The 17824-nt window shown below is 47.3% G+C and overlaps 1 protein-coding gene across 1 annotated transcript in view; it reads right to left on the minus strand.

Moving 5' to 3' along the window:
• Positions 1–364: 364 nt before the first annotated feature.
• Positions 365–17824, minus strand: part of LOC137423049 (tenascin) — a 143330-nt gene continuing 125870 nt past the window's right edge. Inside the window, exons 13-16 of the mRNA XM_068109823.2 lie at positions 16564–16660; positions 10713–10874; positions 9992–10155; positions 365–2753 (exon numbers count right to left, since the gene is read on the minus strand). Coding sequence (XP_067965924.2) covers positions 2631–2753; positions 9992–10155; positions 10713–10874; positions 16564–16660 — 546 coding nt within the window. The 3' untranslated portion in view covers positions 365–2630. The remainder of the gene's footprint in view (positions 2754–9991; positions 10156–10712; positions 10875–16563; positions 16661–17824) is intronic.

Below are 17824 nucleotides of genomic sequence, written 5' to 3' on the forward strand. Positions count from 1 at the left end.
GGTGGTGAACAGCTGTTTTAAAGACCTGGAGGGAGGAGTGGGATTGAAGGGAGTGAGGGAGTTTGTTCCAGAGACGGGAGAAAAGAGGAATGAAGGAGTGAAGGTGAGCAGAGAGCCAAGATTTCGGCCGTTTAACCATTAGAGGGTTGCTGGCAGATCTTGTGCAACCTGTAGGAATATTTAGAGGACTGAGCGCAGAGAGAGCTGGGGCAAGGCCGGAGAGGAGTCGGTAGAAGACAGAAAGACCACCAACCTGCCTGCGGTGAGTGACTAAAAAATATAAATAAAATATAAATAAAAGTTTAAATATATAAATAGCATCGAAAACGAATCAAGTGACATGAGAGAGACAATGAAAAGTGCATCCAAGCCAAGAATACTTACATTTTATTGATCTTAAAAGTGCAACAAGACAGAAACGCTTCGTTGAAAGATATAAATTTAAATACAAGTTATTTTTAATGATGTTAAACTTAACTGTAGAAGCTAAAAGCCTGAACGCAGCAGCAGGTCCTAAAAATCTAAACAGGTTGGTTAATAGGTAGATGCCTGCCATGCACATCCACCATATTTAGGCATCCATTATGAACACAACCTGATTGCAGCAACAACAGGTCCTCAAAACCCAAACCATGGTTGGCCAGAGCTTAGATCTTGTATCAGAAAAATCTCTAACATTCAATTCCTAGGCTTAATGAGACTAGTCCAGGAATTATAACAAAGCAACAGTTACTCATAAACCTCTTGAACGTTTTCCTCATCGACATTCTGTCTAATTACCCTGTCGATAATATCCGACGTGCTTATTGACTTTGCACAATTATGACGTCAAATACAAAACACCATGGTTGTGTTGTTTATATATGGCGGAATGCTCGATGGAAAGATGGAAAGTAGTAAAAAAAAACCGAAGAGTCATCGACAGAAAGTTGTAAAAGTGGGGGGTTTGACATCAAGGAAGTAGTCTACTGCAAGACATGGGGTGTCGTTGAAACGAAGGGGATAAGGTGCAAGGGAGTGCGAATAAGGAAACTTATAGAGGTAAGTCAGAAGTGATTTTAAGAAAAAGGAAATGTTTTTTTTAACAAATGTAATGAAATATTATTTAACTCTTACATGAAACGTCACGGCAATAGCTGAAAACTTGAGAGATAATAGACTAAAAAATGTATTCAAACAGCAGTGAGAATATGAAATGAATGAATGATCGTTTTAAGGCCATTTTTCCCCGCTAGAGGGGGGTTAGCCTTGTGGGCCCCACGACAATCATGGCTCCCTGTTTGAGGCAATGTTTTTATGGCCGGATGCCCTTAGTCGCCTCTTACGATGCGCAAGGATACGGTGTACCTCTTATAAACCGGGGTACACACCGCAAGTAAGCTAGTACTCAATTTGGCGACCTCAGAGGGATGACAGGCTGAGTCAGCCCCCCTGGCGTTAGTTCAGCGATCGACCGGGATTACGAACTCAGGATCCCAGGATCCCAAGCCGGGTAACCGCTAAGCCAACACCAGGCTTATTCAAAAAGCAGTGAGAGAGAGAAATATAAAGATATGGTTGAAAAATGATATAAAATGCAGGACAGTTTGAGTAAGGATGTTTGCAAGATTGAGTGATGCAGTTAGAAATTGTCAATCAAAGTGCTGTTGTCTATATATATAAACGTAATTGCTCTCGGTGGCTGTCTGTCCGTCTTTGTTCTTTATGCACAGCCACATATTTTAAGTTGCAAACTCCAAACTTGGGGTTCAAATACAACTTTTCACTATATGGGGGGTAACATTGACTATATGGCCATGGCCTCACGTGGGGGTTTTGGGAGATGGGGGGGAATGCTTGAGGGAGGCATACATTCTCTATGTAAATGTGCAGCGCCACCTGGTGTTGATGACACAGGGTATTACAATTTTCTTCTTTACCTGGGCAACGCTTCGGTTAAAGCACCCTTTGCACGGGTAAATTTGTCCTTCTCCCCTCCCTCCTCCTCCCCACCCCCACAAATGGAGGAGCCTGTCAAAACCCCCCTCCCCCAAAATATGTATATGCAGAATATCTCTACCCCTCCCTCTCCCTCCCTCTCTATCCCCTCTCTGACCATCCCCTTCCCCTCCCCCTTCTAGCAGCAAGAGATGTGATGACTATTTGGTCCATCAGTGAAGCAACGGGTAGGCTCTTCTAGTATCTATTTTGATCATTAAATATCAGTCCTCTGCAGTGCAAAAAACAGCAACAGCATTGTAAGGAGGACAGTGTGTTATGCAGGTACATTTTGGTGTGATTGATGTTTTGACAGTGATCGGAAACATCCCTAATTGTGCTTATCATAGAGTAGGATGTAGCAATATAATCTGGAGACTGATTTTATGTACTTGAGCTAATTTAATAGATGATACAATCTAAATGTCATAGTATGATTGACTGCAGACTCAGAGAATGCCTTTTGGTTGTGTGACCTTCACGTGCATCGTTCAAATCCTAGAACTTTCAAAATGCAATCATGTAACCACCTGCCACACCTGGTGGATAGGATTGTTTGGCATATTCACTTTCTTTCAAGGCCTAAGAAGCGACTGAATGCACGCTGAATTGTGAACATCGAACAGTCAGTGAGAGTGCATTTACTCATGCCATCACGGCTGTGTGTGCTTTCTTCGTCTCTTGTTCCTCAGCTCAGCTAACTTCAATGGCCGCATCTTCATCTCAACAAAGGAGATAGAGTGAGAATGGCCTTTCCATGAGTACCAGTTTACCCCCTGCACACAGACACATCACACAATTGTTTTGTTCATAAATAAGTGCATGATGTGCAGATTAATGTTCATTAGGCTATGTTCTGCGAACATAAATTTTTATATCACTACACACTAAACTCTTATCACATGACTCTATTTACAATATTAAGCAAAAATATTTTAATTTAACGGTGATAAAAGTATCAATACCTGTAAGGGCTGTCTGGATATCTCATTGATAAGATTTCCAGATACAGTGCCTTCAGAAAGTATTCACACCCCTTGACATTTTTCGCATTTTGTTGTTACAGCCTGAATTTAAAATGTATTAAATTGAGATTTTTGTCACTGATCTACACATAATAACTCATAATGTAAAAGTGTTTTTTTTTTTGTTTTTTTTAGAAATTGTTACAAAATAATTAAAAATGAAATACAAAAAGATCTAATTTACACGTACATAAGTATTCAATCCCCTGAGTCAATACTTCATTGAAGCACCTTTGGCAGCAATTACAGATTCAAGTCTTCTTGGGTATGTCTGTATCAGCTTTGCACATCTGGATTTGTGGAGTTTCTCCAATTCTTCCTTGCAGATTTGCTCAAGCTCTGTCATGTTGTATGGGGAGCGGCGGTGAACAGCAATCTTCAAGTCTTTCTACAGATTCTCAATGGGATTCAAGCCTCGGCTTTGGCTGGGCCACTCAAGGACTTTCACGTTCTTGTTCTGAAGCCATTCCAGTGTTGCTTTGATTGTATGCATGCGGACATTATTATGTTGGAACGTAAATCTTCACCGCAGTCTAAGGTCATTTACACTCTGAAGCAGGTTCTCCTCAAGTATTTACCTGTGTTTGACTCCATTCATTGTTCCGTCTCTCCTTACAAGTCTCCCATTCCCTGCCACTGAAAAGCATCCCCATAGCATGATGCTACCACCACCGTGGTTCACGATAGGGATTGTGTTAGATGGGTGATGAGCTGTGCTCAGTTTCCACCAGATGTAGTACTTTGCATTTAGCCCAAATAATTCCATTTTCATCTCAGACCAGATAATCGTTTGCCTCTTGCTCTGAGTCTTCCATGTGTCTTTTTGCAAACTCCAGGCGTGCTGTCATGTGCGTTTTTCTCAGGAGTGGCTTCTGTCTGGCTCTCTCCTATTAAGCCTAGGTTTGTGAAGCGCTGCATAGACTGTTGTCCTTCTGTCAGGTTCTACCACCTCAGCAAGGAAATATGTCGTTCTGTCAGAGTAGTCATTAGGTTATTGGTCACCTCCTATACTTCTTGCCTGGTTGCTCAGTTTAGTCGGATGGCCAGCTCTAGGAAGAGACTGGGTAGTTCCATATTTACTCTTGAAATTGTTTTATAACCTTCCCCAGATCTATTCCTCCTCACAATTCTATATTCGAGTTATATGGACAGTTCCTTGGACTGCATGGTAGAGTTTCTGCTCTGGCATGCACTGTTAACTGTAGGACCTTGTAAAGAAAGGTGTGTTGGTTTCTAAATCATATCTAATCAATTCAATTGAATTGGCCACAGGTAGACTCCAATCAAGTTGTGGAGCCATCTCAAGGATGATCAAAGGAAATTCGATGCACCTGAGCTCAATTTGGGGTGTCATAACACAGGGGTTGAATACTTATTGACTCAGGACATTTCAGCCTTTCATTTTTAGTTATATTGTAAAAATTTCTAAAATCATGTTTTCACTTTGTCATTTTGGGGTATTATGTGCAGATCAGTGCCAAAAAAAAAAACTTCATTTAATTCATTTTTATTTCATGCTGTAGCATAACAAAATGTGAAAAAAGTGAAGGGGTGTGAATACTTTCTGAAAGCAAGTAAATTATCAGACACTTGCATTTTTATTGCAATAATTAGTTGCATAACTGGTTGAATTGAAATCTTTATTCCAAAAAAACCCTGAAACTTCATACATCTGATCTATGACCCAATGTAAGGGAAGAATTTTATTTCTGACATTCATAACGCATGCCAAGAAACTGTGACATTGTGGTGGGCACAAGGGGCAATAATTTCGCGCACCAGTGGGTGGCGCGAGCGTCCAGGTGGGGAACGAAAGCACATGCCCCACCTTTTGACCGATCGGCCACGCCCGGGGACTAGGCGTGGCCTCGGGACATATATGCGGGCTCTAAGCTCGAGCCCGCTCAGTGCTGAAGTACGAGCTTTGAATAAAGACTCTTTGTTATACCAACGCGTTGTGGCCTACCTCTCTGGCAATCGAGTCGTGTGTGCGCAGCACCACACTGGTGAGCCCGATTGGTTCAGCCGTTGCTGACCACCGAACGCGCCATGGCCACCAACGCCGTCGCAGTTAAACTCCCGGAGTTTTGGGAGGCGCAAGCCGACGTTTGGTTCGTCCAGGCCGAAGCTCAATTTCAGCTCCGAGGCATAACGGCGGACGAGACCCGGTACTACCACGTGGTCGCCGCCCTCGGGCCCGGCACTGCCGCCCGAGTCGTGTCCATCCTTCGGCGCCCACCGGGCGACAACAAGTACGAGGCGCTCAAACGTCTCCTGCTCGCCACGTTCGGGCTCACGGAGATCGAACGGGCCGACCGCCTCCTGGACCTTCCCGAACTCGGCGACACACGACCATCCGTCTGGATGGATTTTATGCTGTCGCTGCTTGGTGACCAGCCCCCGGATTTCTTATTCCGGGCGCTTTTCCTACGCCAGCTACCCCCACAGGTATGCCTCGCGCTGGCCGGTTCCAAAATAAAGGAACCCCGCACCCTGGCCGTAGAGGCCGACAAGTTTTTCGCGGCCTGCAACACGCGGTCGGTGTACGGTGCTGCCGTAGTGGATCCCGGGGCAGAGGCTACAGCGCCCCCGGCTTCCCTCGTGGCCGCTGCTGCGCCCCGCCCACTACCGCCGCCGCCAACACCACGGCCGCCGCGGCCGCCGCCGCCGCAAACCTGGTGCTACTACCATGCCAGGTTCGACCGCAAGGCTAAAACGTGTCACCCGCTGTGCTCTTTTGACAGGTCGGGAAACGACCGGGCCGGTGCTCATTAGCTCATTCCGGCAGCCTCCTGTTCATCACGGACACCTTGTCCGGGCGCCGTTTTCTTTGCGACACAGGAGCACAGGTAAGCGTCCTCCCCGCCTCCACGTCCGACAAGCAAACCGCGGGCCGGGCCTCGCTTTGCTTGCCGCCAACGGTACACCCATCCGCACATTCGGGAAGTGTTGCCTCTCACTGCGGTTCGGAAGGCAGCGCTTTCAATGGTCGTTCGTGACCGCCAGCATGCCAATGGCACTGCTCGGTGCGGACTTCCTATGCGCGAATGGGCTGTTGGTCGACGTGAAGCGCAGACGGCTCGTCCAGGCCGAAACCTTCAGCTCAATCGCTTGTTCGCTGAGCGGTTCATTGAGCGGCGCACTGAGCGGCTCACCGAGCGGCTTGCCAAGCGGCTTGCTGGAAGGTTCCGTCCCGGCGAGTTTAGTTTGCACGCTTCCGGCAGCGGACGACTTTACCCGCCTCGTCGCCACTTTCCCGGCCCTCACGCAGCCCACCTTCTCAGCGATGGCCGTTAAACACAGGGTGGAGCACCATATACCCACGGTCGGGCCGCCGGTCTATGCCCGGGCACGCTGACTCGAACCCACGAAGCTCGCGGTGGCGAAAGCGGGGTTCGCCACGCTGGAGCGGCTGGGGATCGTACGGCGCTCCAACAGCGCTTTGGCTTCTCCTCTGCGCATTGTGCCGAAGCCCGGCGGAGGATGGCGGCCGTGCGGGGACTACCGCCAGCTCAATGATGCCACCACCCCCGACCGCTACCCGGTCCCGCATATCCAGGACTTTTCCACCCGGTTGGCAAACACGACCGTGTTTTCCAAGGTGGACCTCATCCGGGGCTACCACCAGGTCCCCGTCCAATCGGACGATGTCCCGAAGACGGCCGTCATCACCCCTTTCTGCCTCTTCGAGTTCCTGAGAATGCCTTTCGGGTTGAAGAATGCGGCCCAGGCGTTCCAACGGCTTATGGACAGCGTCTTGCGCGACTTACCTTTCCTCTTTGTCTACCTGGACGACATCCTAGTCGTGAGCGCATCCCGAGAGGAGCACCTGCTCCACCTCCGCACGCTTTTCGAACGCCTGGGCCAGCATGGCCTAATCATCAACCCCGCCAAGTGCCGTTTCGGCATCGCCACCATCGACTTCTTGGGGCACCGCATCACCAGGCATGGGGCCATCCCTTTACCGGCCAAGGTGGAGGTGGTCAGGGATTTCCCGTGGTCCCGCACGATCAAGGGGCTCCAGGAGTTCCTGGGCATGGTAAATTTTTACCACTGCTTTGTGCCCCACGTCGCCCAGCTCCTCCGCCCCTTGCACGAGGCCCTCCGGGGCAAGCCGGGAAAAGGTGACATCGCCTGGTCGGAGCCGATGGCCGCGGCGTTTGCGGGTGCAAGGCTGGCCCTGGCCGACGCCACCATGCTGGCGCACCCGGCGCCCGATGCACCGATCGCCCTCACCACTGACGCGTCGGACTACGTGGTGGGCGCGGTGCACGAGCAGTGGGTGCGTGGTGCTTGGCAACCGCTGGCGTTTTTTAGCCGGCAGCTTCGCCCGCACGAACGCCGCTATAGCACCTTCAACCGCGAGCTGCTCGGGCTCCACCTGGCGGTCCGACAATTCCGCCATCTACTGGAGGGCCGTCGGTTCACGGCTTTTGTCGACCACAAGCCCCTTGTGTTCGCGATGGCCAAGGTCGCCGAACCATGGTTGGCACGGCAGCAGCGTCACCTCTCTGCCGTGTCCGAGTACACGACGGACATCTTTCACATGGCGGGTAAAGACAACTCGGTGGCGGATTGCCTTTCCCGGTCCGTTGTGCACGCGGTCCACCTTTACCCGGATGGCAGAGGACCAGACCACCGACCCCGGCGTCCAGGCCTTGCGGACCACCGTCACGGGTCTCCGCGTCACCGAGGTGCCGTTCGACGCCGCGGGTGCGGCCCTCCTATGCGACGTCTCCCTCGGCCGGCCTCGCCCCATCGTGCCCGCTGGCTGGCGGCGCCCAGTTTTCGACGCCATCCAAGGCCTGTCCCACCCGGGCACGAAGGCATCACAGAAGCTCGTCGCGGCGAAGTTCGTCTGGCATGGCCTCCGGAAGGACATCCGCGGCTGGGCCAGGACGTGCCTCGCTGGCCAGCGCGCAAAGGTCCACCGCCACACCCAGGCCCCGTTGGCCCCATTTGCGGTGCCCGAGCGTCAGTTCAACCACGTGCACGTTGACATGGTGGGACCTCTGCCCCCCTCGCGGGGGTTCACCCACCTCCTCACCATGGTGGACCTCACCACACGGTGGCCGAAGGCCGTCCCATTGGCGGCGACGTCTGCGGCTGATGTGGCGCAAACCTTCATCGCCACTTGGGTTGCCCGGTTCGGTGCCCCCTCGGACATCTCGTCCGACCTCGGCCCCCAGTTCACCTCGGAGTTCTGGGCCGCGGTGGCGCAAGGGCTCAGGGTGAAACTACACCGCACCACGGCCTACCACCCCCAGGCCAATGGCCTGTGCGAGCACTTTCATCGCTCAATGAAGGCCGTGCTCCGGGCCAGCCTCCGCGACGGCGGCTGGGTCGACAGACTCCCCTGGGTCCTGCTGGGCCTCAGGACGGCACCCAAGGACGACCTGCGCGCGTCCTCGGCGGAGCTGGTCTTCGGGCACCCACTGCGGGTACCGGGTGAATTTATCCCCGACTCCACGGCTCCTTGGTCCGCGGCGCAACAGCGCTCCGCCCTTCAGGAGACCGCCCGGAGGTTCGCCCCAGTGCCGACGGCACACCACGGTTGCCCGCCTTCCCACATCGCCCCGGAGCTTCGCACGGCGAAGTACGTCTTCGTCCGGCACGACGCCCACCGGGCACCGCTACGGCCCCTGTACAACGGGCCCTTCCGTGTGCTGGAGACCGGGGACAAATACTTCACCATCGACATCGGCGGTGCCCCGGATCGCATCTCCGTGGACCGCCTCAAGCCGGCCCACCTCAATCCGGACCACCCCCCGCAAGCAGCTCTGCCTCCGCGTCGAGGTCGCCCCCCGGCGGTCGGACCCCTGGCACCCCCCAGCCCGGCCGTCCCGCTACCCCCCAGCCCTGCACCCACCGCCAGGGGGCGTTTCGGCCGGGTCATCCGGCTTCCCCGCAAACTCACCCTTCAGGTGCGCGGGATTTCTGGGGGGGGGGGGCGCAAGGGGAAATAATGCCGCGCACCAGTGGGTAGCCCGAGCGTCCAGGCAGGGAACGAAAGCACATGCCCCGCCTTTCGACCGATCGGCCACGCCCGGGGACTAGGCGTGGCCTCGGGACATATATGCGGGCTCTAAGCTCGAGCCCGCTCAATGCTGAAGTACGAGCTTTGAATAAAGACTCTTTGTTATACCAACGCGTTGTGGCCTACCTCTCTGGCAGTCGTGTGTGCGCAGCACCACAACATAATAGATACGTGTATATGGGTCATAAGAGCAGTGGGCCATAATAGTCGCGTGTTCTGTTAATGATGATATTTTTGTTCAGAATGAACATGTGAGGCTCTACGAGTGCAGCGGCTGTTTCAATTGTGTGCTGCATGAGTGCTGTTCCAGTTTATTAAGTTTTCTTTTTTATGTGGTCTGGCAAAATTAGAATGAATCATTGTCTTTCTGAAGGAGTCAGTTCTGAGGTTTTAATTCTCTTAAACATTAATTGACTTGTGTGGGAAAATTACATGCCCAGACCAGGAACCAAACTCAGTTCCTCTGGTGAACCGTACCATTGCTCTGCATTCTGAGCTATCTGGGCGACCCTGACCAAGCATGCACTTTTCCCACACATATGATTGCCACTCTCTTTCCGTCACTGCTTCCAGCGCATGCGCTGCCAATCATAGGAGCACCAACGGCATGCTCACGGGAGGGTCTTCCTCCAATGGGGGGTGGGGAGGAATCCATGTACGCTATTACAAACACCACTGGGGGGCATAGAAACACAATTAAATTAATGAATAAAATAAAATAAAATAAATAAAATTGGTCAGGGTCGCCAGATAGCTCAGATGGCAGAGCACTGGTACGGTTCACCAGAGGACCGAGGTTTGATTTATTTGGAACAAATGTTAATTTATTTGTTATAATCCTGTTCGTTTATTTAATTATTTTTAACATCCCAATTTAATAAATATATCCTAACCTATGATTGACAATGAGAGGCAAATGATTAGGATATCTAGTGAAATATATATTGGTTACCCTGCTATGACTGGTGTCTCCATAGCGCCCATTGAGATTTGACTGATGGCAGTTGTGGTACCACCATCCTCCACGGTAAGACTCTGCGCAGTTGGTAAGCGAACCATCATTGTCCCTGTCAGGGGTGCTGAACACCCGTCCATGGTGGTACATGAGAGAGTCACCTGAGAAGGAGACAAGAGTGAAAACAATAGGTGAGAGGAAATACGTTCAAGGTAAGTTGGTATTTCATGGCCACTGTAGAAAAGAAATATATATATATATATATATATATATATATATATATATATATATATATATATATATATATATATATATATATATATATATATATATACATATATATATATAAATAAAAACATTTATAGGATTGAACATTTATGGGATATTTATTTGAGTGTTGTACATGCGTCACTTTTAAAGAGACTCATGTTTTATGCCTCCAATCTATTTTTTTCTTTCTTGTAATATCTCCCCTGGAATGCCACAAATTATATCTCAATTACTCATATGTCACACAAATATGACTTTATTATGTCACACAAAATTTCTCATGTCACACAAATGGTAACTATTTGGTGCAACTATTGTAAAATTTTAAGTTGATGTTACTTTTGTGCATGAGCCACTTTAATTTCTACCTGCTTGGAATTTACAAGATTATTGGGCACAAAACGTGCCCTGGTTGTGTGAAAACAATAAATTTTCTTCACAATCTCACCAGCATTTCCAAGAAAGGGTCCAAGACGCAGAAGATAGTTGGTGGTGTTACTGCCCACGTGGAAACGAGCATAATAAGCAAAAGCAGTAGACCTCCCATCACGGAGATCCACACGCAACTCGTAACGAGCCTGCGAACTGAGGGTATGCAAAGGTGCCAGGCCTATGGTTTAGGAAAGGGAAGAGAGAACAAGGGGGTGTTATCTCAAACCACACATTGTTTGTAGATTGTGGTAATACATTATCAGGCTTCCAGCCAAGCTCTCAATTTATGATGAGGCCAATATAATGGTTTGAGATGCATTCTGAAATAAGATGCTCAACGTACAATTGAATATGCGCATTCATACATCAGGCCTGTTCCTCAGTGGAATCAACTCCACTCACTCACCTTCATTCCCTGCTCATCTTTGTTAGAACCTGTGGAGTAAATATTGTGATCTGGTCTTTAGTCTTCGTCAGAAAAAAATAAACTAATGATGCTTACCACAGCCTTCTCCACCACAATGGCGTTTCTGCACCTCTACTTGCACCTCATTCCATCACTCCATCGTTTGTAATAATAAATGTTCGACTACTTTTCCACAAGGCTGTTTGCCTCTGAATAAACAATAAAAGTTCTGTTACTCGTAACTCTGAGACAGCAAAGTAAACCACAGTTCATCCATGATTTCCAGACAAACTCATGAGGGAGTGCAAAGGGAATTGCTGTTTACAAACAAATAATTGAGAAAAGCTAGGTTTTTTGTGAAATTTAAGAGATAATGTTTTTGAATCAAGTGTCAACATGATGCATTTCATTTCATCTATTCTGTGCACAGATTGTCCATCCCCAGGGTTGGGTTAAGGCTTCTTTATAAATACCATCGGTAGTGCTTCATCGGTAGATCTACCAAGCATGCTTCATCTTTGTTTGCTGAAATTTTTATCTTTCTTTCCATTGTATAAAATTTAGGGTTCATTGAAGAGCGTGTGTATGTATGACGTGCAGGTCACATATATTAAGATATATTTACGTACTTCTTCACATGAACAAATGTAGAAGCTGACAAATGGTAATTGTCATTTCTGTCCAATCAAAGCTAACGGAAAATAAGTAGTATCATGGGTAATTGTTTACAAGGGAAAAATGAATTGCATTCTAGATTTGACAGCAGTTGTTATTGTAACTTGTGGGTTTTCATGTAACCTTGCTGATGATCGGATGAAAATCAGCTTTTGGTGAAGGGTTTGTTGTGTTGCTAGGGAAGATTGGAGATGGAGCTTAAAGAAACATAGCTGAGTGGAGTTGGGCATGTGGTGAGCTTTTAACTTTGTTTATGCAAGAAATCATTTTCAGAAATTGTTGTTGCCACGCTGGCATCCCAAAATCTTAAGAGGGAGGTACCATGCTGAGTTGATCCCGCCAGCGTTTCCCTGCTTTTGTATAAATACCACGGACTCGACGCTTGTCCTTCAGAGAATGGGAGGGTTGCTTGGTGTATACTCATCTATATGATTACCTTTCTCTCCGTGTACACGTAACTTCAATAAATTTCCTTGTTACAGTCTGAAGAGGTTGGTGATCCATTTTGTGGCTTGAGTGGCCACCACACAAAGACAATAAGAGAAAATAGCCAATAATACAGTGCAGAAAATTATAAAATAGGATTTCTTTACTTGAGCTACGTGCTCAGACAGGAACAACAACAAAAAAGACAGCCAACTAATGTGTGTATGTGTGTATATATACCTCATATATACCTCATATATATATATATATATATATATATATATATATATATATATATATATATATATATATATATACACATACATATGATCCACCACGCGGTAACCCGGGTTGCCCCGTGATTTTTAATCATTTTACATTTAATTAATCTATTTTAGGGGGAGTGTAACCCGGGTTTGTGTGATAGGAAAATCCTTTGTGTCACATTAATTAATTATGTAAAATGATTAAATATCACGGGGCAACCCGGGTTACCGCGTGGTGGATCATATACATATATATATATATATACACTGTTGCCCATAAAGATTGAATAAAATATTTTTGACATGATTCCACAGTTTCTTTGGTATTTGACAGTCTACGTGTAAACAAAAGGGTAATTGAGTGATTACATAACGTTTCCCCATTACACAGGTGATATGATAACATTGAAAAAATGTGTATTACGTAATAATTGTTTTTGTTAGGGACTATAAAAGCCCATGCATGTGATATTCTGTCCCTTTCCCTGATTCAACACTGTGTTAAACGAGGCTGGTTTTTTTGCGAGTTCCTTGTACCGTTTGCAAGAAAAATCGGTAGAGACGTTCCCTGGGCTATGCCTGGTCCAACGGAACCAGCAATATGCGAGAGAGTGGTAGCACTGCGGCAGGAGGGCTACAAACAGAGTGATATCGCAGATGTCGTCGGGATATCACAGAGTACAGTCTGTAAGATCCTGAAACGTCAATGTGAGGCGGGGAATGTGCGGCCGCGGAAACCTCCAGGACGTCCAAGATTGACCACGAGACGAGATGATCGCCAACTGTTGAATCTCTGCCGCAGAAACCGGAAAATGCCGACGAGTCGTCTTCGTCGCTTGTGAAGGAGACATCATGGGATCCACGTTTCCCGGTCAACCGTTAATCGGAGATTGCTCCAACATGGTTACCGAGCACGACGGTTGACTAAATGTCCACGCCTGGCTGTTCGCCACAGAGTTGCTCGTCTTCGCTGGGCTAGGGAGCACAGAAGGCTTCATCCTGGACACTGGCGACATGTTGTCTTCACGGACGAGAGCCGCTACATCCTTGACCGTACAGATGGGAGACAACGAGTTCATCGATTACCCGGGGAGAACCTTCGTGATGACTGCATCCACGAGACGACTCAAGGTGGTGGCGGCTCAGTGATGATATGGGCCGGCATCCATTATGGAGGGAAATCGCCACTGGTGGTTCTGGACGGAAACGTCAACACCGTCGTGTACCGGGATATATTGGAGTACCACTGCCTTCCACATGCAAGACGAGTGTATGGACACAATTTCCGACTGCAGGACGACAACGCTAGACCGCACAGGGCCGCTGCAGTAAGGGAATTCCTTGAGGCAGAGGGCGTGGAGCAGTTGCCATGGCCAGCTTGCTCGCCGGATATGAACCCCATAGAGCATGCATGGGATGCCCTAGGCCGAGGCATCAATGACAGAGATGTTATTCCTCAAACATTGCAGGAGTTGGCCGACGCTCTGAGGGAAGAATGGGATGCTATGCCTGTTGACGTCGTCAACAAGCTAGTGGACAGCATGCCACGACGTCTGCACGCCCTGATTCGTGCCAGGGGTGGACATACCCGCTATTAGTGACTGAGTAACAACAAGGACTCTACTGTGATGCAAATTGATCCATGAAATCACCCCAAAAAATGTTATCTGGAAAACTGACAGAGATTAAAAAGAAATGTGTCATGATCCTTAATTTACTGTCTATTGTCGTCATTGTCGTTTTACGCTCAAGACACCAACCGATTAGGACTGATAATTAATAAAAATCACTGTCAAATGTGCGTAAGAGACAGAATAATAAAGAAAAGTGGTTTTATGCACCATAAATGCCAATGGTAATTTAGATTGAAATAATGATGCTATGAAAATTTGTTGAAAAAAAAATATTCCATCTTTATGGCCCACAGTGTGTGTGTGGGTGTGGGGGGCGGGTGGATATGTGTGTGTGTGGAGGGTGGGAGGGGGGGGTTGGGGTGTGCGTGTGGAGGTGGGAGTGTTGGATGTGTGTGTGTGTGGGGGGGGGGGGGTCGGGGGGTGGGGTGGGTGGGATGTTTGCGTGTGTTTGTGTGTGTGTTAGGGGTGGGGGGGATGTGTATATATATATATATATATATATATAAAGGCTGTGTGTGTGTGTGTGTGTGTGTGTGTGTGTGTGTGTGTGTGTGTGTGTGTGTGTGTCCTCCATAACTCCAAAACCATGAAACCTAGTGGTCCCAGACTTGCATGCATACTTCTCGAACTCCATGGGAGTGCATGATTGAAATTGACCTATGGACACTGCTCGATCACATAAGCTCACCGGACTAAAGACCATTTGAGCTAAAAACAAAAACAAAATAAGCCTTACTAACATGGTGGTGCGCCATCTTGGTTAGCCCTCTGTGACATCGCTGGGTTCTTTAGCCGCTATTTTGTTTTGGCCTATTGAAACGTGCCTTGGCTTGCACTATCTACTCTCATTGACTAATTGAAGCATATAATCGAAATCTGGATTTGGATTTGAGAATCAGATCCCATACACCTAATAAGTATCAAAATCTAGAGTGAAATCTGAAATATTTAGCAACATTAACGATTCTTATAACTAAGTGTATTTATGTAAGCAAGGCTGTTCTTCTCCTTCTGCATTAATTCGTTTTAATTCATAGCGTACGGTGTTTTTCCAAGTTGCAAAATGCATCAAGTTCATCTTTATGCCAATTTGTCATAATTTCATTATTGTGATTGTAAACAAACAGAATACAGAGAAACAGTGTGAACAAAGCATTAGCGCTTATTTTTATTCTTCTTCATAGCATGACAGAGAAACTCAGCTACTAATGAGATTGCCAAAACATGAACGTAAAAAAAACAACATTAATTTTATTATTCCCTACATTTAGCCAACATACACCACCCAGATCTTCTTCAACCTTTATGTTCATACTTTTTATTCAAACTCTTAAAACGTTATGGGAAAAGTCTGCTTCTGATCATTCTTCTTCTTCAAACTTGGAAATCATTACAGTGAAACTCAGCCATAGAATACCTAAAGGCTCCTTCGTTCACCGCTGCTATGTCTGTGGGCGCATGGCATATATAGAGCCTCATGGCTCTGAAAACACTATAAAACTCAAAAAGAAGACAAAGAAGATCTCTCCCTCTCCATAGTCTGCAAAGCGACGGGTGGAATTTGCTAATGATGGGTGGTATTTTGAGAGAGACCTACGGTGGCAGCGCCATGGTGTTCACACACGTCGGATTAACAATGCATACGTGGCAAGTTGAAGGTAATGGAAAACGGGTTGGTAGGAATCAAAAGCTGTTTTTTTACATGCCTCTCCCCAACCCCTCTCTGTTTCTCCCCTCCCCCCCTCACCCTTTCTGTCTCTCCCCCTCCTCTCTCTGTCTCTCCCCCACTCCTCTCTCTCCTCCACCCCTCCCTCTCTAGCCACTACTCTCCCTCCCCTCCCCCTCCTCATCATCCCCTCTTCCTTCTTATCCTCCCCATCCCTCTCTCTTTCGCTCGATCCCGCTCCCATACTCGGACCACTCCTCCCTCCCAGAGTGTACAGTATAGTGACATGTGGTGAGGCTTCGCTCTCACCCTCATCCCTCCTTTCTCCCTCCCCTCTCTCTTTCCTCCCTCCCATTTCCCCCTCCCTTCCTTCTTTCTCACCCCCCCCCCCCTACCACCCCACTCTCTCTCACCCTTTTCCCCTCCCTCCCCCTCTAATTCCTCTGTGCCCTCCCCTCAGCTCTCACCTCCCTATAAGCGCCATGCTAAAGGAGGTTCAAGGGCACACCTCTCCTCAGCTATGGCAGGAAGGTTTCAAGTGGTCCAGAAGTTCTAGCCATTCTATAGAACCACTCCATTGAGCATTACTCAATGATGTAACAGAAAGTAATGCTGCAGGTAAAGAAACAGAAATTTACTCGTTTAATTTGGCAAGGATACTGCAGATACGAAATGGTATATTTTTCTATCTTTTCAAAAGAAACCAATAACTATAATTAATTGCAGCTCTAAAGTAAATGCACGATAGATAAGACTGAATTTTAATGAGGAAAACATCAAATCGCCATTCTTACCAATCCAGAATTCATCAGCAGGGTCCCCAAAGCCCTCTTCATAGTCTGCCCATGGCCTGAAGAAATTTGTACCTCCATTTTGTCTCCGTTGGAAGACCTAAAGAAACACAGCAGGAATAATTACAATGATTTCATGAAATTTCCAACCTCATGCTGTTTGGGTGAGGGTGACGAAAGGAAAGGAAGGGGATTGGATTTATAACTTAACATCCCCAACAACAGTTGTATTCTGAACTCTTTCCTTCTTAGTGCCAAAACCTGTATAATAATCGTCTGTTAACATAAATCATAATTATCAGTTATAACATATTTTATCTATAATAATAAAAGACAATGTGTATCAGTCAGTTAGTATGTGTGTGCTTGCGTTTTATGTGTGCGTCTCCTCCATAACTCCAAAACCATGAAACATAGTGGCCCAAAACTTTGCAGGCAAATAAGGGGAACTCCAAAGGAGCGCATGAATGAAAACTGGGTGTTTGGGTAACTTAAAACACCACTTTAGAAGATAATTAACTGGCTCATTAAATTGTAACAAAATCAGGCTTTCTCCTTGGTCAGCCCGCTATCCCTCACAGGGTCTTAAGTTTCAGCCTGCTCGAAAACACCTTGCCTTGGAACAGGCCACAACAGTTTCTGCATGATTAAGCCCTCAATTTTTTCACTTTCTTCACACACATAATTGAATGTCTGATCTTCATACCTACGAATCACTGTATACAACACTTTTTGTCGGTGCTATTACGACCATGGAGCGCTTTTATGCTTTATATGATGTAATTTTCCATGATGGCTTCTCACGGACTAATTAAAGTACATAATCAAAGTTCTGAGATTTTTAAAAGAGTGGGAAATCCATAGAGGATATGGTTTGCATAAAGGCTCCTTCGTTCACTGCTGTTATGTGTGGGTGCATGGTGTATTTTTTGGGCCCCGCAGTGCTGAAAATACCATAAAACTTAATAAGAAAGAAAAAGAAGACTAAGGAGATACCTCCTCCATGTTCATTAAAGTGACGGGATGGAATTTGCTAACGACGGGTGGTATTTTGAGAGACCTACGTGTGGCCCCACGATGTTCACACGCATCTTTTTACGCCGTGGTAGCACGGACGTCTTATCATAAACCTGGAGGGGCGATGAGCCATGCATCTCCATCAGCACAAATGAAGCCTGTTTGAAGTGCCCCGGCGGCAATCTTAGCGTGCTGATATTTGTGACTCGGCAGATTCGTTTCATTCATGAAGTTTTTGTTTTTGTCA

Source organism: Myxine glutinosa, chromosome 3, assembly GCF_964187855.1.
Source record: "Myxine glutinosa chromosome 3, kmMyxGlut1.1, whole genome shotgun sequence".
Taxonomy (NCBI): Eukaryota; Metazoa; Chordata; class Myxini; order Myxiniformes; family Myxinidae; genus Myxine; species Myxine glutinosa.